Raw genomic sequence first — 26422 nt, 5'->3', positions numbered from 1 at the left:
GCGCGAATGTAACATAGTGCAAGATCTTTTTTTCATGACACCTGATCACTTATTCTTATGACAGCAGCAAGGACTTTTGAAAGGCCATGGGGAAAAAAAAGGAAATAATCACAAACAATAAGGAACAGATCGCCTCCTCTGCAAAGAAAGAACCGCTTTGACGAGGTTTGGTGCAGACACACACACACAGACGTTGCACACAGGCAGAAGACTGACCTCTTTGCTGTGACAGCCACCTTCCTTTGGCAGATAACGGAGACGGTGTTCGGATTTGCTCCTCTGCCCGGCTCAACAACGATGTCCCACAGAGCGGAGTCACTGGGCCGAGCTGCGCTGAAGGACAGGCTCGTTTTAACAGCTGCCCTGTAGCACAGACACACACAGAGCAGTTACCACAAAGCATGAACAAAAGTTTGCTTGGGGGTGGATGGAAAAAAACATGTAAAGAAACCTTCATAGTATGTGCTGGATCAGTAATTTACTATTCATTTATTTAAAAAAATAATAATTTTTACCCCAATTTGAATCAGAAGTCTGTTAAATATGATCACAGACCCAGTCGACGTGTACGTGATTCCAAGTTTTGCTTTACTTTGAGGATCATTCAAGTGACCATGATCGCATCAGATGAGGTATTGAGGTTTTTTTTGCTCTAGAGACACTGATTTCCCAGACCGTACAAGGACATGTGTTAATACATGCATTTTATAGCAGCAACAAGGAAGTGCAGTTAATAGTGTGGAAGAGGCCAGAGGAACAGCAAGCATGAAGGTGCTCCTGCTGGCCAAAAAGATCAAATCTGACCTTTACAGACTGGCGGCTGTGCATTTGTTCCACTACAAAGTGGATTACATTTGACCACAGAGGACTACTCAGCATGTGAAGTGGCACTTTTTTGTTGGTGACCATGTACTGGACCTTTCCTTAAACCAGAGGGGTTGGATCTGCAACCCGCTGCCCTGAAGCGACATATGGGTCTTCACAACAGCATCAATTTCAATATTAGCTATAAACAAACAAACAAATAAAGAAATAAGGCCCAAAGAAATGTGAAGTGTGAAAAATTTTCAAAACAGCCTTAAATCAGTGTGTAAATATGCAAATAAAAGCGTAAAGCACTTTGGACTGCTCAAGCAGTTGAAAAGTGCTATATGTGAAATCCATTTACAATTTTTACAATGGAAAATATTTAAAACATTGTTATTACAAAAGAAACAAACTGCACTTCTTACGGTCTAAAAAGAGTCCTATTTTTTCCCCCGACATGCACAAATGCCATTTTGACAACCCCAGAGCTGATGCAGCATCCGAACCCGAAGTTACAAAAACATAGATACAAAACATCAAGTCCTTCACTTAAGCTTGTTTGAGTGATGATGATGATGATGATGATGATGATGATGATGATGATGATGATGATGATGATGATAACAATACATTTTATTTGAAGGCACCTTTCCCGGCACTCAAGGACACCGTACAATCATACTTAATTTACAACAGTGCATTAAAAACAGTAAAAATAATACAAGACACAGGGCAATTGACACGTGGAGGGAATATGCAGCTTTAAAAAGATTTGTTTTGAGTTGAGATTTGAAGTGGAGGAATTAGTCCAGGTTTCTCAGTTGGGGATGGAGTGAGTTCTAGAGACAGAGCAGCTGAAAGCTCTGCTCCCTATGGTGGCAAGATAGGCGGAGGGGGCAGGCAGGTGAATGGAGGAAGAGGATCTGAGGGAACGGGAGGGAGTGAATAACATGGACGTCGGTCAGATGTGGGGGCGCGGCGAGGTTGTGAATGGCCTTGAATGCGAGGAGGATTTTGAATTCGATGCATAACTGAACCGGGAGCCAGTGGAGCTGTTGGAGGACGGGAGTGATGTGGTGAATGCAGGGAGTGTGAGAGATGATACAAGCAGCTGTGTATTCATATGATTTCATATTGATATATTACATGTAAAATCAAATTTTTTTTTTAATGTTATGTACTTATTATAAATAATCTATTATTTGACGTGTCTGACTGACATCAGATGGCAAAATTTTGTAATAAAAGAGAGTTTTTGTATGAGCGTGATGTTTGTCCGGTTTTAACTGCAGGAGCTGACCGCTCTGAGTGATGCTTTCAGGTGCATCACAACATTTTAACGAGCTGCGACGCTCAGACAGTAGCGATGTTACAAGCTAAATATGATTAAAATATGACTGATAGTGATTAGCGAGCCAGAACACGCATGCGCAGCACACGTCAGTGCCGAAGTTTGGGCAGTGTGGCTCCTACACATTTCGGCCAGGATGGTTGGAAATAACGTAATTTTGTTCGGCAGGACTCCGCACTGACAAACTTTCGTCTTGTTCTTGTGGAGTATGAATTGACCTTCAATGCATCTACAGCAGCACAAAAATAAATCTGACATTTCAAAAGACAAGTTCCTCATATTTATATTAGTTTCTGTTCAGTGACTTGTATTAATATACAGGTGGGTTTTCAACTTTGTGTGCCATACATTTTCTGTGATTACCTATGCGTTTTATCTTTGTTCATATGTGCGTTTCTTCATGCTCTGAGTAACAAGGAGAGTCACAGACAAACTGATGTGTCAGGTTGCTTGCAGTGTGAGAGTTAGCAGAGGTATTTAATTCCCATTAGGCCCGAGAGGAGCTGGGAATCAGTTAATCAGATGTCTGATTCAGGCACACTCATGACTGCAGAGAGATGGATCATTAATTATAAATAAATATGGAAGAACCACACAGGCTTACATATCTAACAATTGCCAAGAGGGTTTTTTTTCCCCCATCTTCTTGTCCCTTGGGTAAACTGTTCCATTGAGCCATCCCATGATAACTTTCAAAGAGCAGCCATTTGGGTTAGAGGCTGGTGAAATGATACAAGAGGTATGAAATGTTCTTGACCGAAGTTTAACTTGCAGTGATTCACTTATCTGCACTCATGCAGACACCTCGCTACAGGGTGGAAGCACAGTTAGTTTCCAAAACGGGACCATTTCCTCATGGCAAGGATTCAACAAGGTGCAGAGATCGCTCCAGAGGGAATTCAGCCGGTGGTGGCTTGAGAGTATCGCTCAGCTCCAGCAGATTTGTCAGCAGGATATTCATGCTGCGAATATTTTTTTCAAACAAAAGAAGAAGAAAAAAACACTAAAAGCTCAAAGTGTCATATTGGATTTACAACTGCAAAAACCAGCAGATTGAAGTGGCATGTGGCAGACTGAGAGTCCAGGTGCATTGTGCAGTTTGGAGGCCTCACGTGGCTTTTCTTTCTGTCATCTAATATCAATGAGAAGTTATTAAACAAATTAACTTAGTGCACTTGGTGATTTATTTTAGACATATCTGTACCCATATTTACAGTATTCGTGGTAGCGAACATTAATTACACAGAAAATAAATTACAACATAACTATCTAATGGCACGTTCACAGACAAAAACCTAACAATACTAGCATAGACATGCATTTGATTCTAAAGCCATCCTCACATGCCACATGCTTTTTTTTTTCTTGTAAAACTAGCAGATTTCCGTTTTCACCTTGACGCTAAACTTCACTTTGGTACTTTTCTGTTACACGGCAGGGGCAAAAGTCATGGTTTAGCATGAGCCAATGTGAAGATTTTCTTCTCATTTGCTAATTAACCTGCACAACTGCCTTAATAATAACACTTTTAATATAACTTCAGATATTTAGTTAGCAAGTCGAACACACACTAAAGAATAGATGTTTCCTCACTGGCAGATTTTTCTTTTGCCAACAATGTTGTCCCTAAACAATCAGTCTAAATGATAAACTGACATTCGTCACTCAGCTGATTGTATTCTTGTATTAAATAGCCTTCTTTTGTGTTCTTGCATGTGTGTCCTCAAACACATGAGAGCGGGAGGCAACCTGCGAAGTGACAGCAAACAATCTGTTTCTGTTTAACAACCTGCTGTTTGTGGTTTCAGCCGCCAAACAGCCCTCGAGTAGCTGTAGAACATTTTGACAGACAGATGAAAAGATACATGAATACAAAATCCATTCATGCCAGAAAAATGGGTCAGCGGTAGTACACATGCCATTACATCCAAATACAGACATTTGGAAATACTGATTTGTAATTCAAGAGCAGCTCGACTGATCAATAACCACTGAGGCAGAGGCCAGGATTAGGCCAAAGCTAAAATACAGTATCCAAGAACTTTGAGAGACGCACACATGAACACATACAAAGCTACTGGTCCCAGAAGTGGGGGACTAGTGAGCGGACTATTCAACCAAAGCAATATAAAGAAGTACTTATGTGAAGGTCATTTTCTAGATCAAAGTTCTTATAGCACAGACAAAAAAAAAAAGCATCTGCAATAACAATTTTAATGAGTTTTTGTGACAGAAAGATTGATTAAAGCCATCAGATCAGAATACAGATCAAAAAACTAAGGCCTCTTACAGAACAAGGTCTGGTGATTTCTTAAATCTCATATCCAGACATCCGTCTTTAACAGGTGATCATTTGTCACAGCAATCACAGACTGACTTAAAGCCAAGGAAAGTTGTAACCAGAGATGATTATTGTTTTCCCAAAGTTTGAAATATATTTCCGTTGCCACGTTCAATAAATCATTTCCCTGCTGCTTGTCCAGTTCAGTATTAGAGTGACAACAGCACCTGATGAGCATCCCTCCCTAGGGTACAAACTACTTCAACTGGCTCCTATTGAGTGTGGAGAAGCAGTAACTCAATGCCAGGATCTTGCTGGATCACTGAGCTTCTTGTCCACAAGCAGACAAGTGCCTCCCTGCCGAGAAACCTCATTGTGGCCACTTCTATCCTCCCTCTTTTGTCTCTGTCACTTACTACCAAGAGTTCATGACCACAGGTGGGGAGCAGAATAGATATTGCAGACTGAACAACTCTTTATTGCCGTTAACAAAAACCCGCAAGTCTCTGTTAAAAACTGAAACGTTAAAGACTTTCGACAACTTTGTTTGTTGGTGACATTTACCACCCGTGAAAAAGAAAATGACCCTTTCTTGCTTGCATGCCGTGTATGGCCAGGGCTTGGTTTTTTTCCCCTTTTCTTTTTTTAACATTTAATAACAGTTGTTGACAAAGTACGTATGCGCTTAACAGGTGGGTGTGGCGAAATCTCACACAAGCACTCTTACATAGATCGACGATTAATCCCTGCAGTCAGCCCAGATCATCTCCTACCCTAAAGAGTTAACCTCTTGATTCATTTTCAATCAGGGCCACAGATTATCTGGCCTAACCCTGCTGGAGTGGACTCAATCTTTGGCCAAAGAGGGAAGTGGAGCAGGGATTTCTCCCAGGAGGAATCAATCACTTTGCCAAGCTCCTCAGAGTTAGCCTTCACTTGGACTTAGCGGCTGCACTCAGTCCCCCTCTTCTTGTCCAATCTCATTCTGGATGTGGCAGTGGGTCAAAAATACATGGAGCAAAAAATCAACGGCCTAACTGCAGGAACTTCATCGGTTACAGGCAGTGACTCTGAATTTGGGGCATTTCAGGTGAAGAGGCTGCAAATCCTTACAAATAGTCCAAACAAGAGCAGATGTTAAAAGGGTCAGCGTCTCTCCACCAAATCTTATTCACATCATTTCAACAATGCAGGCAAAGCTGCACTCAGGTCACTGGGACTGTGGGTCTGTGTGCATCTGCAGGCATGTTTGTGTCTGTGAATGGTAAGTCTCGTATTAGAGAAGAGCCCTGGGGTTTGACTGACGCACAGCGACTGCACGCCCTGTGGATTAATACATGTCTTAACATTTCTCTCCATTTGCCCGCATCCTGCAGCAGATTACAGCGGGCTTGGTATGTTTGCAGCATGATATCACTAAATCATGGGATTAACGAGAAATTTGTCTTGCTTTTCAAACAAAACTATTAAGTAGTGCAAAGACTGGAAACAGAAACCTAACTGCAAAGGGTTTACATTCCACTGATCTCGGTGGCACTGATAAAAACTGTCACACTGCACCCAGCCATGTGCTCCAAGTGGCAACTATGAGAAAGTTTCAGAAAAGATTGAGCAGTGCTTTTCAAGGTGACGAGACTGCTCTGTATAACATTCACATTTACCCAAAGGGTACAGGCAAGGTGTTTGTTTTCTTGGCCCAGCAAATAAGCATATTTTCTATGAAGCAGAATAACCAGAGGGACCTGTTCAAATGAAATAATTGCCAATTATTCCCATATTTATGGGAAAGTGCTCCGCCAATCTTCCCTGATAATTATAAAGACGAAGAAGCAGGCAAAATATAACATGTCAGTGATTAATGAAGCTGGTATAAGTGGCAGACGTCACAAGTCACGCTGGCACTCGTGCGTTTGACTGCACGGCCTTGATGGTGGGCCTTGATCAGCATTCAAGTGTCTTAAGCAACCGTTTAAATGCATGAAGCAAATCCTCGGTGCGTATACTCAAATATGTCTTTTTTATGCTTTACGAGTTTTACTAACAATTCTGACGCAATACCGCCAAGATGCTTGTCCTCAACCTCATCTATGACATAATGAAGCAACGGCTGTTGGAAATGATGCTTTGTACTTTTTGTACACGACGTACCTAAATTCAAAAAATGGAAAATAAGACCCCTCTCTGTATTCTTTATATGGCCAAATGGCTTGAATATTTCATGATAAAAATCCAATGAACTCAGTTAAATAAAAGAATGATTGGTAGTAACCTTAATGAAAAATGTTTAAAAAGAAAAATAAATCTGATTTAATTGGCAGCATTTGCCAACTCATGGAAACTTGTTTCCTATGTACTGCCTCTCCTGAAAGGACCTGAAAGTTGACTTCCCAACTGCACTGACTCATTGTAGAGATTACCAACACTCATCTTAAATCACAGGAGATGTGGCCTGGACCCTCAAAGTTCTAGAACAATATCACAGACGGACAGACTGACAGATTAAAGGTTTCGTTGGTATTTGGTACATTATTTTGAGTCCACACAACAGGAACTTCTGGTGGATTTGGGGAAATTAGCAAGAGCTAACCGTAGCCCCAATACTAGAGAATGAAGTATAAGAAAAGGTGCAGAAGATAACTTTTAACCATGAAAAAGTACTTGTTGAAATATGTGCAAATTGATGCCGATTCTTTACATCTGTTTTCATCATATGGATCTGCAAAAAAGAAAGTTTTCAAATAAAATGTCCGGTAATGTCCAATGACAATAAAAAACTTAGCTTCTCTAAAGTAAAATTTTCAATTTCCAGTGTGAAAATTGGGTTTGAACCATCTTCATGTGTGCATTATATTGAATAGAATGTGAATAAAACATTGAACTGATCAAATGACAAATATTTGTTCCATTTTAAGCTTAAACATATGAGTAGTCCTACCCCTCAGTAGTCTTCATTCTCCTGGGGGATAGTGTCCTCTGACTAATGTACTTTTTACAATCAAGTAAAATGGTAAACGGTCAAGAGATTTTACTTATATACCACTTTTCCACTTCCTGAGCAGCCCTCAAAGCACTTTACACTGTTAATCACATTCACCCATTCACACATGCACTCACACACCAATAGAGACGGTTGCCATGTCGCTCAGTCCATCCATTGGGAGCTATCTGGGTTAAGTATATGGTGCAGTGTCTTGCTCAAGGACACTTCTACATGTAGACAGGTGGAGATGGGCAATCAAACCTGCAATATTCCAATTGAAAGTACGGATGTGGCCGATCCAATCCAGTATGTGTATCGGGTTCTGATACCAATGTATTTTACGGATCGTACATTTTCAATTCAACCTGCGGACATTTCTGATCTATGAAGCCTCGTCTGCGCTTCTGCTGAAATGACTCCACAAGTGTTTCCCTGCCGGCTGCTCTGCTTGCTGGCTGCAAAATGTGGAATGGATTTCCTGAATGGCGGCACGTCTCAATGGCACGTGGAATAATGAGTCAGGGAATCCATTGCACAGTTTGGAGCCAGCGAGCACGCTAACATAGTAGTACTGTGGGTATCCAAAGTTTCTTGACATGTCCACTGCTTGGACGCATTTTACACTCAAAACACAGCAAAGCAACACAGAAACGTGGATGTTTACAAAGCCGTTGTACAGTGAGGCCGTCAGCTCACCGAGGAGAACAGCACTGCCAGTGCCATCAAAACAATGAAAAGCTCATTCCTCCATGCTGTCAGCAGGCAATTCAGACCTCTGTGAAACTGCCCCCTATTCCACACAAAACTTTGTGAAAATAGTCATCTGTGCTGTGGTAGTGCTCAAAAAAATGCTGCTTGTGCTGCATTGCTAAAGAATTTCCCCAAAGAATAATAAAGTTATTGAGGTTTTAAAGATATAACAAGTTTATTATGAGATGATGACGTCATGCAGATTCCAACATTGTCCAAACTGAATAAAAATATTTTGTACTGCTTCCTTTTCTGAGCTCATACTAACCTCAAGTTGCCTTTTGGAAGCATGCATTTGTACATTTCACAGTTTCCTGTAGAGAGGAGTTTATCACATCTTCATATAAAACCAACAATAATAATGAAAACAATCATAAGAGCAAACAGAACTCTGGTATCGGAATAGTATCGTATTGGCAGATATCCAAGTCCGGGTATCGGGATCAGATTGGAAGTTAAAATATTTGGATCAATGCATCCCTAATTGAAAGCCACCTCAATACCTAAATATGTATTATAATACCTACATATGACATTGCACCAACTGTATGTGAGCAGCGCTTATCTGATTTGTAGTTTTCATTATGTTTTCTTTAATAATGAAGTAAAGTTAAACACACCGTGCAGGTTATTTCTACACACTGCCAAAACAAGTCGGAAAACACAACAGGAGCTTCTCGCAGTATTTAGCTACTGTTAGATCAGCTCATTTCCCAAATGACTCATCAACTTACAGATGGACATTTTGGAGTAACAACGTTGCCAAGTCTGTTCATTCTTACCTGAGGGTGAAGGTCTCCATGGAAGACGTGCTCGCAAGAAACACGTAGAATGTGGCTACATCGGTGGTCTTGAGGGGTTTAGAAGAAGTCTGAATCACCACAGCACCTCCAAGCCTGAGTCGAAGAAAAGTGGGGTTCCCTGGTGGAGCCTTGACAAGATTGACACTTCCTATTCGTCTCATTGGTGTCCCGGATCCCCCAGAGTCCTTTCCTCTACCCACTCCCACTCGTTGCAGGCTATCCTGCGGAGCGCACTGGCCTGTCCGGTCCCACCGACTCTGGAAGTAAACCTCTACAAGGTTCCCCCGAATCCCTTTAATTCCTTCAGGTCTGTCCGTTTCCCTGCTGGAGCTTCCTGATCTGCTGGCTGAGCTGAACCAAGTCGGCTCCAGCTTCAACTGCGCGACACAGAATCCACCAGGAGACACCAAGCAAGCTCCACGGACTTCCCTCGTCTCCCAAAAGGCGTAAGCCGTCACACAGTGAGCTCCATCCTTGGCCTTTGCGTCACCGGTTTTCCTCCCAACATCGTCTTTAGACAAGACTGTCTGTTGCCCAAGAGTGATGTTGTTGCCAGTGGGCATGTGAAAGAGAATCTTGACTGTGGGGGATGAGGATCGAACCTGGCGAGCCAAAATGACTGGCAGGATCTTGCGCCCACTGAGGAGAAGATCTGGAGGTATAGGGGCATCCACAGTAAGGGGGCCATATGATGCATTGACTGCCGGCTGGAGGAGCCCGCCGCCAGGTCCAGTGATGAGAAAAGTCTGAGTTTGTGGCTTCAGACTGGAGTTCCCCAACTGCTCTGTACTACCCTGTCTCAAAAATACGTGGTCCACATTGAGGACCTGGAAGTTGACGTTGGGATAAACTGGAATTGGAGCCTGGGCTGTCACAGTATCTTCAGAAACTTTCTGATTCTCAGCAACTGAAAGAAAAAGATTTGTAACAAGAAAAAGATTAGGGGCATTGACTTAGACCACAGCTATAACTAAACATTTTAATGTTGGATATCAAATCCGCCATTTTGCTACTCACAGTTGAAATTTACTGAGTCAGTGAGCAATTACAGCTGGGAACATTGGATGAGGATTGTGGGAGAATGCAGGAAGGACAAAAGAGTTTGTGGCTGGAGAGACAAACCAAAGAGCTGATGACTGAGGGTTGAACTGGGAGCCAGGAGGATTGAGTCAGGATCAAAAAGCTGATCAGGGTATTTTGTCATCTCAGGGAACCAAGAGGAGTATCAAGGTGAAGGCAGAGTTTATAAAGGAAATATGGTTTATTTCCAAGAGTAGTTCCTGTGTTGAACAGAGGAAAGGACAAAAAGAGTTACATTTTTGAGGAGCAAACATACCCTCAATGTACTATCATGCAAGCTGCTGTCAAACAACTAGAAACCTTTGCTATTTTTGTCCTTCTAAAGTGTCTCTATTCACATTTCTCAAAGTGCACCACTGTATTTAACAGCGATGGCTGTCATTATAGAGTAGTGTGAAATAGACAGTACGGCAGAGAGTAATTTCTACTGCAACCCTTATATCCAGATGGCAGCCAATCATGGCCACTTTGACGAAATGATTAAATTACAGAAAATCATTCATCAATACCATGTCAAGCACTAAAACTCAGAAATAGTTTGTAATTATTCCATACATGCAATTCTGATCACCTTAGTCTCTGTTGTATTTCACCACAGAAACTCTGTTCTCCATTTTCCAAACACAATATCTGCCTCACTGTGAAGTAAATACCACCTGCAACATTTGAGAGGTAACAAGTCACTTCTGCAGTGACTGCTGGATGCTTTAGGAGTCTCTATGTGACAGATCCGACTCCTCACTGTCAAAGACGCGCGGTAATTTGCCTTCCTCCATGTTGAAGTGCTCTATAATTAATGAGCGTATATGACTTTCCCTTTCATAAAAATGTCTTATCTGAAGGCAAAAACCTTCACCAAAACAAAGCCTCTTCCTGTTCCCCAAAAAGTTTGAGGAGTGATGTATCACTCTGTTCAAACTACATTTCATGAAGATCTGTGAATGTACATAAGTTTTCTTCATGCGAAGTGAAGACGTCAGTTTACTGGAGATCATTTTAAAGCCAAAATCCTGGTGATAATTATTGACCAACATAATAAAAAGTAAGGAAACCTGTGTTTGGGATATAATTACTTTGTCATTGCAAGACTTCCCAACAATACATTTTACATTGTTCACAAGGTTGCTTTCATTGTAGATTATTGATATTACTATACATGAAGAAGATGCATTTGTCGCTATGAACCACCTCTTTAATGAATGCAACCTAGATATTTGACTACATTGCCCATCCCACAGTATTTTTCTTTTTGTATTTAAAAGCAAAAAAAAAGGCTAATAAAATAAACCCAATAACCCAACAAGTTTGAGTTTGGTAAAGCATGTAGTCCTTACTCAGTCCATTAAGAAATATGTAGCTTGAATACAATGGAGGATTGAACTCTTGCTTAAAGCCAATATAAAAATAAACTTACTACTGGGGAATCACTAATGTCACCTAATATATAAAAGTCGCATTACTTAAGGGTTAGGTTTAACTCTTTCTTGGCATGAATCCCACACAAATCAAATCTTTGCGGCCTTGGCCTGAATCTGGCCACATGTACTTTGACAACAATATCTTAAAAGCCACAATCAAATACTGTGGAGAAACATTTCTGATTTATTTATGTGACAAATAGTAATTATTGATGACAGATTACACCTTTGATCCACCAGACACCTCCTACATGTTCGTGGTTACTCTTATTCACCCATTATATCATGTCTGTCCATCATATCACGCAATAGAGAAATACAGTAATGTGAATTAATAGAGTTTGACGTACACTCTAAATACAGTATATAATCTACCTAATTAGGCTTTTTTTTGTCTGAATGCTTGCAAGTCTCTTTTTTTTACTTTCTCTTCAGCTTTGATAGACATGTTGAAAAGGAGGATCATCCCCATTTCTGCCTGGAAAGGTCATTTGTAATTGCGAGAGTGCGTTAAGCTCCTTGAAGTCTCAATAAAAAATGTTAAAGTAAATGTTTCAAGCTTGTTTGAAGCCTTTACACTGCAAGAGGATGTAAACCAATATGTTAAGCTGTTGTTTAAATTCTCTGTTTTTATTTGGCATCCATGACGTCTTGTCTAATTTTCTAATATGTGGTCACTGAGCCTGTGCTTGGAGAGGATCTGTCTTTGCTTGCTATCGCTGACAGTAGAGGGATATTCTGCAAATTCATAATCTCTTCTAAAGACCAGAGAACACTCTAATCTACTTTGGCTTTAAGGTTTTTTTTCTCCTTTCATTCTTTCTAGTGTTCTAAGTTGGTACCTTTTCATTACAATTTAATATGGTTTCTTTGTAAAGACACTGAACCATGTCTGAGGGGAGTCAGTGACTCTCAGCAAGAGCTGACATGTAACATTTATCAAGGATATCAAATTGCTTTCATTTGTCTTTTTCTATTAACAATTTTCCTTTACATCATCTCCTCAAAGGGACGCGTAATGTCTTTTTGATATTTTCAGTCGTGTATAATGTATAAATTACGATGTGAGATGTATGTATTTAAATGTGTAAAACAAAGAGCAAATGATCAAAAATAGCTGCTTGTAAATTGATTCTACATATTAAATTATTGCTTAGATAGTGTGAGGACTGGTCTTGTGTAGTAGTGCCAATCAATGTGCACTGTTTTTTGGGGTTAGGGTTATTTTTCTGGAGAGCCTGTAAACAAAAATGGTCATGCAAAGCTGTGACATGCCACCTTTATACAAACCAGCCAGTCACTGTTGATTAAGTTCCTCAAAAGGGGATTACGCTAATTTCATTCTCATTGACAGAGAGCTGAGAACGACCAGACATATCTACTTCCACAGTGGTCACTACACACTGGTTAGTTTTAAGTGATGAGAGACACAAGGGTTTAATAAATAAAATAAAAAGTTATTCAGCTTTCCGGTTTGTATTCAATCCACTGCACAGAGAGGATATTGAAGTTCACCTGTACTGGTGATGATCCAAAAACAGTTATCGAAAATGAAACCATCCTTCAAAATCATGAGACAAGATTCCATTTCCTAATCAAATATATAAAGGATAGAAAACAGCAAAACTCAAAAGTTTATTAAATGTTAACTTAAGAGAATTATTCCTTGCCTCCAGATGTTTGTGCTCTCAAGCCGAAGTGCCATCTGGTTTGTTTTATTTTATTATTCTACACCAAGCAGCCTGAGTGATACGTCTGAATGTTTTCAGTTATTAGTTTGAAAATGGAACCCCCCCCCAGTCTAAAGACAACATAACATCTCAACGTTGTAAATTCTACTTATCATATAAATAAAAATATTAATTGACAAACATTAGCCTGTACTTCAGGTTAAAGTATTTGAAAGGAGTGCAAAAAGACAATAAGAGTATAATGCTCTTCATTTGAAGTCACCAATATTTGAACCTCAGACCCATTTCACAGCTCCACATTGAACTGAAGCATCCTACACAATTAAATTGCAAGGAAACATACCCGTGTGTCAATTAGAGAGACAGTAGGAAGTATTTCTAACTCACTCAGACACATTAGCACATCTGCGACTGGACTGACAGATAAGACTGGCATGCATATGCATAATTCCCAATGAGAGAAGATATCAAAGGCAGGACTCTATCACTTAGACACGCATGGAAAACCCAGCTGGGTCCTGCCTGCACTGACAGACGTGCAGTATAGCCACACATGTGCATGATGAAAAATGTCCATAGAGATATCGTTTGTAGATATAAGCCCAGGCAATCTCAGAGAGTAGTCTTTTGCATGATATCGGTATCACAGGGAGACAGGCTGCTTACTGCGACTTCATAGGTCCCAATGCAGGTTATCTTTAAACAACCAGAGAAACAGCTGTGCAGCCTCAGCTTCAGGCCTCTTTAATCCCACAGATGAAGCCTCCTGATGCACACAGGAGAGCGTGCTGTCACTTTCATTTAGACAGAGGAATAACCAAATGGGGTTGAGGCCATGGGTAAATCCTTACAATAAAAATGCATCCCTATATGAATAAATCTTCCAAATAATAAAAGAAATTTATATTTCAGGAAGATTCTGTTGACATTGTCCAAAATATATCTATTTATACCCCTTCAAACGCCAACGCAATGTAACGTAACCTTAATAAAGTTAATACTATTGTTGTAACAACAATATACCATCTGTCTCTTCAAATAAAACAAAGAAGAATCGTGCAACAAGAGGCAAGCAGAAAATGCATATGCAGCTTGTGTGTTTACATCATCAAAGCGTATATAAAAGCATACAGACTATACTCATTTCATCTTAATTAATGTTCTTATGTGAACACAGCTGAAGCCTTTGAGCCAATTCCAGCCCAGTTGTCTTGCACATGAAAAAAAAGGTTTTCATCTGGAGTCTGCTCCAACGGAGGAAACTCATCAGACCAACAGGAGAAGCTGTTCATCTCTCATCAAAAGCAGCCACACGCCTCACCTTTTACAGCTGCCACAGCAGCAAGCAGCACACGAAACGGAAAGTTCATCTTCATGTTCGCACAGTTGCAGGAAGAGTCCGTCCAGTCCGCGCACCCGGGAGACTTTTACGCACGCGTGTGCAGCAACAAGCGCAGCAAAACAAATCAACACATTGCCTCCTGCACGGTGAAGTTCCCTCCTGTCACTGTGAAAGGTTCAAAAGAATGAATATGTAAAAACAAAAACAAATAAACAAAAAAAAAATGGATCAGGTCCTTATCCACATAAATGTTATTCTGGAGTAGTTTTTTTTTTTTAATGTGGTGTCTTTTTGCTCTAAAAGATGACAGCTGTTCTCAACCCCCCCTCAGGAAGACTGGCTGCGGCAGACAGCAGCGCTCTTCCCATGACAGAAATCAGTAAACACGTGCGGTAGGTCAGATTAAGAGGACCCACGTGGGCGTAATCGCCGGCGGGCTCGGAGCCGCGAGCAAATTAAATGTACACGAGGTCAGAGATCGCCGGTTTGTCTATGACGCCTTATAACGATGGTGATTGACCAAAAGAGGAACCAAACGGCACTTTCAATGCAGGCCTAACAAAAGAGGCTGGTGTTTTGGGGGCATTTTAATGTTTTTATTTTGTATTTATTTAAGTTAAATGGGCACTTCGTTCTTTTAATTATGAAATCCCAAGTTGCTACTGAGTATGTCCATTTTTCAAAACTTTCATCTTTCAAAACGTTTATTGCAGATATAGTTTCTACTTCATACCAACTTGTGACTGTTATGTAGTTTATTGCTTGTCTAAAAAATGTGCTTTAAGTATTCCAGACAAATAAATTCACTCAAATGTATGCTTTTGACAATGTGATAGGATCCTGTGAATAAACAGTGGAGATTCACACTAATCCAGGTGATAGGGGCCTATTCATGTTTCTTATTAAAAAGAGGAATATTTGAGTACCTTTCATAATGCATATGTTGGTGTGCATTGTACTTGTGACTGCAGTAAAATTTAAGATAAGGCAGATTTGTGCATCCTGGATCATTAGGTAATAGGCGTTGTCGTCTGAAATGACCAAGGACTGATTTTGAGTACCTCAGCAATGTACACAACCAATTATGTTCTTTCTTAAACTAAAAACAGTCCTCCTATGAATTTCGTCAGTATTTATGCAGTCAGGTGAACTAAAAAAATAAACGGTACAATACAAACCAATGTGCAATAAAAAAGATGTAACACATTCAATTACTTTATTTTTGTGCAATGTTGTGTTGACAAAACTATGTTTCGTTTTTGCATTGTTAAATGTTTCTCCTCCTAAGCATTAGACTACCCATCCATATAATGTGTATTTCTGGACTAATTTGGGTCTGTTTTTCTCCTGTTTATTTAATATACATTGTGGGAACATGACCAAAGCAGAAAAACCAGAGCTTGAATGGGAATTGAACCCCTGCCACTGTAAGAATCACAAGTCAGTCATCTTGACTGAGGAGTTCAAAAGGATTTATATTATATGTATAAAAGGGGTCCTAGAGGGTTTTCTCATGTGTTTCAATAGGTAAAACAAAAAGTGAAGTGATGCCTTGACTGGGCATTGAGCCATTGCCTAATCGATCACTTTTCTGTACAAGAGTTGTCTTAACGATACACTGTACATCAAACTTAAAACAAGCTGTTCCCATTTGTGTAAAGTGTCTATGATAGATATGCTGAGGATTTATATCCAAATTACAAACACAGGAGTGTTAAGTTCTGACCTTTCAGTCAGAACTTAACATCTGGTGATGATTCTCTGTAGAGATTTAGACTTGTGCGGTTGTTACCAAATAAACCTTGAACACTTGGGCACAATATGCTGGGCTTTGAGCCGCCTAATGCCTTTGTAATCGTTTTATGAAAAACTGTTCATGTGGTTATGTTTTCATTGTGTAACGTGGTTGCATCTTGCTCTGTGAAGAAATGTAAAACTATGCCAAAGACAGATTTCCCACAGGGAACGATAAAATTTGCTTTATCTCATGTCGACAACCAATATTTATCCGTTTTGTCAACCTGCAAGAGACAACAAATCAACCATACAAAAGAATGTGACTGTTTCAAGGCTGTTGAGATGAAACACTGAACTGGGACAGTCTGCATCACAGACGACCTTGACGACCTTTCACCTGACATGCAAATCAACTCTGACCTGTGAAACGGCGGCGCCACCTGAAGTCATCAGTTGATGAGTGGCTCTATTAACCTTTGCTGACGGTAATCCAGCTCAGGGATGGATCCTGAAATATGGCCATGTTCCATCTTGATAATTCCTTAATACCTTGTATTACTCCACATTAGCCAAATGGTTATCAAATTAATTTTCATCAGTCCATCAAATGAGGGTGACATCAGTCTCATCGTGTTGAGACGACCTCACATGGCAGGAATCACATGAACAGAATGATAACAGGGAAAGTAGCTCGAGAACATCCAAGTCAATTGCAGTGATGAAATAATCCAAGTGGAAATCGTTTGCAAACTGCTTCCACTGCGATCTTCAGGGAGTGCTGGAGTGTAGTTTCTCAACATAAAGCTGTCGTTACACCTGCGTAATAACACTTAGCACAACAGCCAGCCAGAGAGCAGCCAATCATTTCAACGCTTGTGGCACCGGAGCTCAGAGAGCTCTTCAGCCAAACACGTCTCCCACTCCGGGCAGCCAAAAATGAATCCCCTAGGCGAGGCTCTGGTCCTTGGCTTCTTCCCTTCACTGACATAAGCTGCACTCTTCTGCTAATAACAAATCGAATGTTCATCTTCGGAACATGGCCACCACGAACGCCTTCCAGCCCGGCGAGATGCCTTCAGTGGGCTGCCAGCCTGGTCGTCAAGCCTCTCATCAACTCGTTTCCTTCAGAGTGCAGTGGGGATGGTAAAAGCCTCAACCCCAAACGGCCTTGCTGGAGAGCACATTAATGTGGGAGGAGATGGACGGACGCTCAAATTAAGTATTCAATGTGCTCAAGCTTGTTTGTTGACAAATGTTCTTGACTAAAAATGAGTCAAACTGGCTTTGCATGTGCTCGTAAATTAAAATGCATGGTGACGGACTACAAATACCTTGAGAGTGCTTTTAGAATTGGATACATGTTTGGAACTTTGTTGTACAAAAGTGATGTTACTGTATATTTCTTCAGACGTGTGTATCACTTTGCATGTAATTCATTAGAGAATTAAAGATCAGCAAACACACACACACACACGCAAGCACACACAAAATCAAATCAAATCAAATCAAATCAAAATGAAGCTGGATGATGGTGTACCCTGCCTTAGCCCAGCTCGGATCAGCTCCAGCTTTAACTATGATTATATATCGAAGATGGACGATCGCTTCTTTTCCGATTGTTTGCTGGTCACCTGAGAGCATTATTATGACTGGCACAAACTATTATTCCCAACTTGAGTTGGCTTGTTTTTTCATATGTCCTGACTTTGTTCTCCTGGACCAGAAGGAATTGAAGCAACCCGTTGAGTTTTTGATCATTTCTACATGAGGAGTGAGTCCCAGAGCCAGACGGTGCATGGCCATGTTTCTAACATTGTCTAGAATGAACAAACCCAGCACACCAACCTTTCATGCAGGGGCAGGTCCAGATTATTTATTTTTTTTTGGGGGGGGGGGTTTCGGTGCACAGATTTAACTTGAGGGACATCTGATTTATGAAGAAAAAGGCAGTGCTCTTTAGTATTTATATGACAAAGTTGAAATCCATCCATCTTCTATCCCGCTTATCATGTTCAGGGTCACGGGGCACTGGAGCCAAACCCAGCTTATTGTGGGTGAGGGCAGGACACCCTGGACAGGTCACAAAGTTGAAATAAACATTCTAAATATTCCAGATAATGTATTATCAGTTATATGGAATAGAATAATGGAAAAAGATTATTATTTTTTAAGTCATAAAAGGTCTTACTAATCCAGTTCTCAAATTCCTGTTCACATCACTGGCACACACACATACACACACAAAAATAAAGCATACATTCATCAACTAAAAAAAACAAAACAAAAACATCAAGCTGCTGTTACATGTGGCATGAAAACAACATAACATGTTTTTTTTGTATTTCTCAGGAACAGATGATTTTACTTTTGGCAAGAACTGTCACTTTCTGGTCAAATAATTATCCTCCAGATGTTAATTAACATAGACTGACTGTTTACTACTCACACAGGCCATACTCATCTTCTTCATGTAGTTTGTTTCAGCACTGAGATTTCATGCAGGTTTTTTTAATCATTGTGTATTTGCAAGACTGAATTATTGCTGGCAAACCTAGCCGCTGCCTCGGGGCTCCAAACCTTCTGAGGACCTAAAGGCTGCAAGTTCACTGTGTGGCAATTAGTTTGTGATCATTTGATTAATTGCTTATTCGTTTGATAAGTATTGTACATATGCAACCGTTAAGAAAACCTTGAGGTGATTTATGCATTTCCCCAACTTAGAGAACCCGGGATTAAAATTTTTAGACTTCAAGTTTTGATTTTTCCTCCATTTAAAAGGGCTTTCTTTCATGCGAGTTACTACTTAGTAGACCACCAAATATAAAACGTGTATAAAGACATGAGCATAGGTGTAAATTACTGCAGGGGTATTGGGGTGTGGCCCCATCTTATTGGATAAAGGAATAATCATCACCAAACAAAAGCATTTGGGGAAACTACATTTTAAACTATAGGATCTTAAAAACCACTGAAACTACTTATTCCATTAATACACACAATTTGTGACCAATTTGTGGACCTCCCCATTGGTTTGCCCATTATGGGACAAATAATAATCTATGGTGACTTCAAAGTAATTCGAAGTGGTGTATGGTCATAACTACAAAACACATCACTTCTTTGTAAAAAAACAAAAACAAACAAACAAAAAAAAACTATTTTTTTTTGCAGGATACTGGTCCCATTTGGCCATTAAGATGAGAAAATGGGACTGTGAACACAGTGGTAATTTTAGCTTCTGTATAGGTTTCCTTTTGTATAATTAAATAGTGAAATACATTGTAATTTTGGTCAGTTTTACACTTTCCAACATATCTTTATTAGTACTTATAACATTTAGTTGTGTTTTTAAGGTTGGCTGTAAAAAGTCACACAAAAAAAGGACTTACTCGAGCTTTATTCTTTAACAACACAGAAGTGTTGAAATTCTCCATTATCAGGCCTTTAATGAGTCCCCTTCAGAGGGATCAGAGAGTTTTTCTCACTCATGTTGGCAGGTAATAGCATTTGTAAACGCATGAAATAATGTTCCACATTTGATCAAGGTTTTCCCTTTGGTCTCAAAGATTGGTTGTATGCACCAGAGATGGAAAACATATTCAAAAATGTGTATTCGAGTATTATTACGCATGAATTGTATTCAATTAGAAACTAAAGTAGGCCACAAAAAAATCTATCACATTTGTATGGTCAGAAGCAGTTTTTCAGTTTGTTTTACCTGTACAAACAACTCAATATATATAAAATTTCCATTAGTAAAATTATCTTTGTTCAAAACGCATTCCTAAGATAAAGTAAATAAAAATGACATAATGACAATTTGTAAAAAGAAAAAAAAGTGATATCAAGGAACGAATTTGTCATTTCTCCGTTGAAAGAATAGCCTCAGTTATAAAACAAATTTAATCTGATGTTTTTTGTGAAGAAAGGGGATTTATTTAAAAGCACTGGCCTAAAACATACAACCTAATGTTTTAATGTTCATCCTAATACATTCATCAGTTATAGGGGCTTTTTACAGAGAGAAACCCGACATATCCACATTAGCATTGGTGGAAAGGAAAAAAATCCCTCCAACAGGAAGAAAACTTCACAGAACCAGGCTCAGAGGGGGAGACTTTCTGCTGTTCCACTATACGATGTGAATACTTGTATTTTTAAAATAAGTGAAAAAGGTGAAGTTTCTTAAATGGTGTGAAGTATGTTTATGAGTGAAATTACTCCTAAAATTAGCTAAAAGTACAACTTTAAGTGTTGCGTAAACCGAGCATTTAGAACTCGTATTTGTTGCTTCCCCCCGAGATGCACCCACATTGGACTTGCTATCATAGTATACAGCTCCTCTGCTTACAACAATCCCAGTAAACGTCAGATCAAGCCCACCAACTTCAAAGGAAATCTTTCACTCTCCGCACGACAAAAGGTCCCTCGGTATATCAAAGTGGAATTAAAATATTTTACCAGAGCGATCCCTGCTGTGATTTGAGGGGAAAGGGGGTTCAAATGGATGTGGACTGTTTAAGTGGATATCTGAGGTTTCGTGGAGAATTCAGAGAGTCTGGTGGAAGATGGATGTCTCATCGTGCCCCCCTCTGGTGGGGTGGCAGGCAGGAAGAAAGGGAGTGATAGAGAGGTTACAACACACAAGAATTTTAAACATCCAATGGCCCTGGGGGACTTCAGAGAGTTACAGCTCAATATAGATCTGTTGGATAGTGAGGGAAAATAAGGGCAAGACCGAGCAAAAGAGAAGGAGTTGAGAGGAGCGAAGAGGAGGAGAGAGGAGGTGAACAGGGAGAAAACAAGCAAAGGAGGGATGAGACTGTGAAGAAGCCAGAAGAGATTAAGGGCAGGAAAAGGCAAATATATCAGAAGCAACAAAACAAAGATTCATTGATTCACAAATTCAACCTCCCTTCTTTCTTCCCTCCCCAAGAACAGAGCGAGTGTCTCATCATAACCTTGCTCAGTAACTGCAGTGTTTTCCCACTGTGCTCCTCAGGCTTTCAGCTTCTCCCACTGTTTGAATCAACACTCAGTTCTGGGAAATGGGAAAAACAAATATGCATGCAGGGGAGTTTACCCAAAAAAAAAATGTAAGAGGAGGCGGCTGAAGGACTTATTCTCAAGTTCAGCCCTTTTGGAGTTTTTTGTATATGGGGCTTCTGTCTGTGACATCAAATGAAATACACTGCTGAGGCCTTTATGTTTGTCACTGCAAATGTGATTTAATTCATTGCTAAGCTGGGGGCCTGCGCCATGCTGTCAGAGCTCATGGAAAAATCACTGCTGCCCTCATGAGGCCTGCAGTATCACAGCACAACCAGATCTATCCGTCATGCACACACATAACCTGTTGGAAACATGAGAAAAGACAAATAATGAACAGATTTGTGTATTTCACGGGGTAGTGGCTTCCATGGGCTCCATTTTTCATTGGCTCTTTTCTCACTCCTCATACAACCACATGTTGACCTTACATGTCACTCTCCATACCTTCCTGCTGAAAGTGTGTGGTTGTGGCAGTGTGCTTGACGTTTTGTTTGTTGCTCTTTGTCACTGTCCTCAGGTTTTCTCCCATACAATCCACTGATCCCAAACAATGCAGCTGACAGTCTGGATCTACCGGACGTTTCGTACAAGCAAATTCTTCCTCTCTCCTGTCACCAATGTGGGATTTCGTCTGCAATGATTTGCGCATGTTGTAACTGTTGCTATGTAAATGAAACTGAATTGAGTTGAACACGTCCAACCTCATATTAAAGGGACACTTTATCAAGCATAAAGGCTGTGCATATTACTAAAGTAAATTTCTCCATTGTGAGATCAATAAAGGCTTATCTTATCTTAAAGAGCTGTTGCATTAATACAAGTCCACTTCTGATCATGTGACTCCACTTCTCTAACCTGAATAACAACATCAACAACAAGCACAAACAGTCTGAATGTGCCGGCTTCCATATATATCAGTCTACTTTGTAATTATTACCTGAATATAAAGTGTGGACTGCTCAAAGTTCTTCAAGTGATGACGTAAGTTTAAGAGTGCAACTCTTAACATCATTTCATAAAGACAGTTTGATAAATACCGTACATTTGACTAATGGCATGCTATTATGCAGACAAGTAACACATACAAGGGTAAAAGCAGTCAAAACCTGCTCGATATCACAATTAAAGTCATCCATCAAACACCACCTGAAATGATGTGGGTGGATCCAGGAGATATAGAGAGTTGAAGTGTACCTTAAAGTGAAAATGAGAGATCTGACACCATTTGCTTAATTTGCAGATTGGATAGGTGGAAATGACCATTTTTGATCGATCAGTTAGTCTTAACTCTCTTGGTTTTATGGTGTCAGATCTCTCATTTTCACTTTAAGGTACCCTTCAACTCTCTATATCTCCTGGATCCACCCACATCATTTCAGGTGGTGTTTGATGGCTGCGTTAAAATTCACCCATGGCGTTAACCTCTGTTCTACTCGCTCTCCAACTGTGAGCATAGCAAAGGGGAGAGCTCTCACAGAAAGTATAATGACTTTATTTCTCCTTTTTGAACACTTTGGAGTGCGAGGAAATGAAAATATAATCACGCTTGAACAAACAACAAGGCCGGGAGTGATACATCTGCTCTGAATTGTAAATGAGGACATCTAAATACTTTTATAGCCATGAGCAATATTGTGGGCATAATCAGTGTTTTATGGTAATTCATCAAAGGAGCAAACTCCTATGGCAATAACTGCAATGTGTATTAGGTAAATCTTAAAGGCTCCATTGAACACAGATTTTCTGGCTGTTCAACTAAGTTACTCGCTTGTCTTTTTTTTTTTTTTTTTTTTTATCACAACAGATGCCTTAAATAAAACATATATGGTTTGCATGCTTATTCCATGAAACTTTAAAAACTCAAAGTGTTACTTCTAAATTTGAGCAGATTTATTTGTTGACACTCACAGACAGAGAGTTGCTCCAGTCAGAGATAAACCAACGTAGATGAGAGCCAAACAGTTCTCCATCTGTTAGACTCTCAGTTGCACACAGCAGCACTTCAGCCAGCACCGAGACCTTGTCTGCCCCTCTGTGATGATCACGGCTGAAAGTCTGCTCTTTTTTTGTCAAATCAGTTTTTAATAGACTGCTGTGAATGTTCGCCCATGAATTAAAAACCAACTGGCATGAAGCTCGTTCCCTAATGATGCCTCAGTGCACCATCTAGTGGCTGTTGGAATCATGACCGACTCTTTATTAATGTAAATGTGATGGCTCTATTTTAATCCAAATCCCGAGTTGTTTTTGTGCTGAAACCTAAAAAAAGGTTTAAAAAAAAAAAAAAAAAAACCCAGACAGATGACCTATATTCTGAACAGAGGACATTTTGGATATACAGAGTGGACTTATGTGGCCCTGGTGTTATCAGTTCACTGGATATTTCATTGTTGAATGATTTCTCAAAGTAATGCTTCAAAATATCAGGATAAGACTTTTGACGTTGAAACGGAGAACTAATTGGGGAATTTTAATGCTAACGTTGAATAAACTACATGTTCAAAATAATGAAGTCATTTCCACAAACCTAGATTATTTAAATTTCTTGCGAAGGTAATACTGAATAATAATTTAGAGGTAATACAGTGTATTTTTTTAAGCTCAATAATTTGATATGCAAATAGGAATTACTGCTGCTGGAGGATTAAGTCACTGTCTACAGTATTTTGTTTCAACATCTGTTGTGTTTGGAGGACCCAGATGAGGACTTGGAAGAAAAAGTGATTTTTAATCATGATTACTATAAATAGAAGTTTCTCCCCAAAAGATGTCCAAACTAATCAAGAGAGACAACCGAGCAGAAATACAGACCGAAACTGGAGTTGGAGACATCCTCGCAGGAGTAAGAATCCAAGTGAAACAGCAGCGTTAAACTGGGTGAAATGAAGAGATGGAGTGCGTTTGATAAGCAGAGGGATCACACTTGTACAGACAATGGGTTTAATGAGGCACAGCTGATAAGCATTAAGGATAATCAGGACAAGACAAAAGCAATGCTGTCCCATCAGTAAACGTTGGAATGTTTGCATTCGTATGTGGAACATAATCAACAGTCACCCTGACAATGTTGTTTTGTATCACCGCTGAGGAGAAGCTGTGGCATTTTAAATGCTTCAACCAATGTTCAAAAGTGTTGTTTGCAGGAGAAAATTCCACACCACATCCACATTGTATACATTGGATAATATTGACGCATTCAGTGATTTTATGTGAACACGGTCATTGTCATGCAGTCACACAAATATATAAGAGGAAGTCAGAAAGGTTGGACTTTAAGGCTTCAAGTAGCCAGCGACATGAAGAAAAAAATGTGAATGTTTAATTCTGAAAATATTAAACCATTAAGTGTATCATTTAAAATATTTTCCAGGAGGTAGAAAGCTTTATTTTCCCCATTCTGTTACCTAACTCGGATTTACACTGTATAAGCACACATATGAACTCAAATGAAAAATGTACCTTTTTAAAAAGCCTCTCTTAATTGTGTTTCTTTTTAAACTTCAACTGCTAGCCTTTCTTTGACCTACCTTTTACATTTGTTTTAAATGTTGCACTTTGAGATTGTTTCAATGTGAAGTATGTGCTATTTAAAATGCATTATTATTATTATTATTATTATTATTATTATTATTATTATTATTATTATATGAATCCATGAGAGGAACTCACTTTCACATGAATGGACTTTTACAATAGGTCAGTGGCCGTGATTAAGACTCAAGGTGGTTTTAAATGCGTTGTTAGAGTAAGAATCCAGCTGTCACAGTTAGTGACAATGAAAAAAATCCATGCAAGGAAATATATCAGATGGCTTTTATCAGACAATATAGTGATGGAGTAGTTTCACAATATGAACAGCGAACGGATGTGTGTCCTGTTGAAATAGTGAATACAAAATTGATTTTATATGCGAAACAGTGCTAAACAGAAAGTGTGTCAGCTTGATTTACTGTCGCATCCCAGTTTTCCCCATTTTTGACTACAATGTCCTTCAAAACAACGGGAGACTTTCATCCTGCCATTTCCTGCCATTTCCTTTTTAAATCAATCTTGAAAGCAACTCAAACAACTCTTGGGTCTTGTTTAGTAACGGATTTCGACCTGATTTTTATCTATTTATTGTCCCTTTTTTAACTTTATCTACAAGTTGTCATAATGGTATTTTGGTGGCTACTTCTATTTATTGATTTATTGATTTATTTACTCTTTAATCCTGTCAGTGAGTCTGTGAGTGCCCATCTATGTTCCCACATAGATGCTCCCCGAAAAAAATTGTCAACTTTGATTTTTGGCTTGTTGAAGTGCATGAGAGCTTTTTTTCCTTCTGTGGCCCAAACACTCTTCCGTATAAACCCTCTCTGGGATATTGTATTCCAGCTTTTTCTGAAACCCATTGGTCTCCTTACAAATGCTTCTTTTTTTGGGTGGTCATGCCCTCTATGTTATTGAAGTGAACTTGAAACTAGTAGGTCACTGGAGTGAAAAAAAAAATAAATAAAATTCTTTGAATGTGAAAGCCACCACCTCTCAACTCCCTTGAGCAAGGCACCGAAATCCTTGTTCCAGTGGCTGCTCAATGTTTTTTTCAGAATGGGTTAAATACAAAAGACTCACTTCTACTGTGCACATGTTCTTGTTTTGCTCAATCTGTAAGGCCTTTGCACACAGTCTGTTTCTTGTATTGCTTAGCTAATAGTGTTATTTTGTTCACTACCAAAAAAATTTACGCTCTGTGCCACTTGTACTCATGACTGTCATCTGTTAGGGGGGATAAAGCTTTAGAGGGAACTGTCTTAAGCTGGTTTAGGGACATTTCATCCAAACAACCACGTGTTGCAGCTGATTACAACCAAAGGTCATGATTAACTGCAGCAGTGGATGTGCTGCTTCCTTGTCATTTTGGTAGCATGCTGCATCTGCTTTTGCTACTATGAGCTCCCTGAAGCTTCCCAAAAGCCTGATCCATATTTGGGCACCACACAGCAAAGTCTTAAAGAGTGTGCTAATGTATTGCATTTCCAAGACAACCCCTTGGATTACACTGGACTGCATCCATTAGGACAGTGTCTATTGAAAAGCCTGCTTACAGTAAGGACAGATATTAGTCAACCAAGTCCCTCAGTCCATTCA

General features: G+C 39.7%; 1 protein-coding gene across 1 annotated transcript in view; it reads right to left on the bottom strand.

Moving 5' to 3' along the window:
* Positions 1 to 14537, bottom strand: part of LOC308140237 (transmembrane protein 132D) — a gene marked incomplete at both ends in the record, with an annotated part of 42133 nt that extends 27596 nt beyond the window's left edge. Inside the window, 3 exons of the mRNA XM_080509922.1 lie at positions 217 to 363; positions 8952 to 9879; positions 14483 to 14537. Coding sequence (XP_080366048.1) covers positions 217 to 363; positions 8952 to 9879; positions 14483 to 14537 — 1130 coding nt within the window. The remainder of the gene's footprint in view (positions 1 to 216; positions 364 to 8951; positions 9880 to 14482) is intronic.
* Between the last annotated feature and the right edge of the window lie 11885 nt (positions 14538 to 26422).

The sequence above is a fragment of the Blennius ocellaris genome, assembly GCF_963422515.1.
Source record: "Blennius ocellaris genome assembly, chromosome: 15".
NCBI classification, from domain to species: Eukaryota; Metazoa; Chordata; class Actinopteri; order Blenniiformes; family Blenniidae; genus Blennius; species Blennius ocellaris.
The sequence above is the reverse complement of the archived record's forward strand: the minus strand, read 5'-3'. Positions and strand labels throughout refer to the sequence as shown.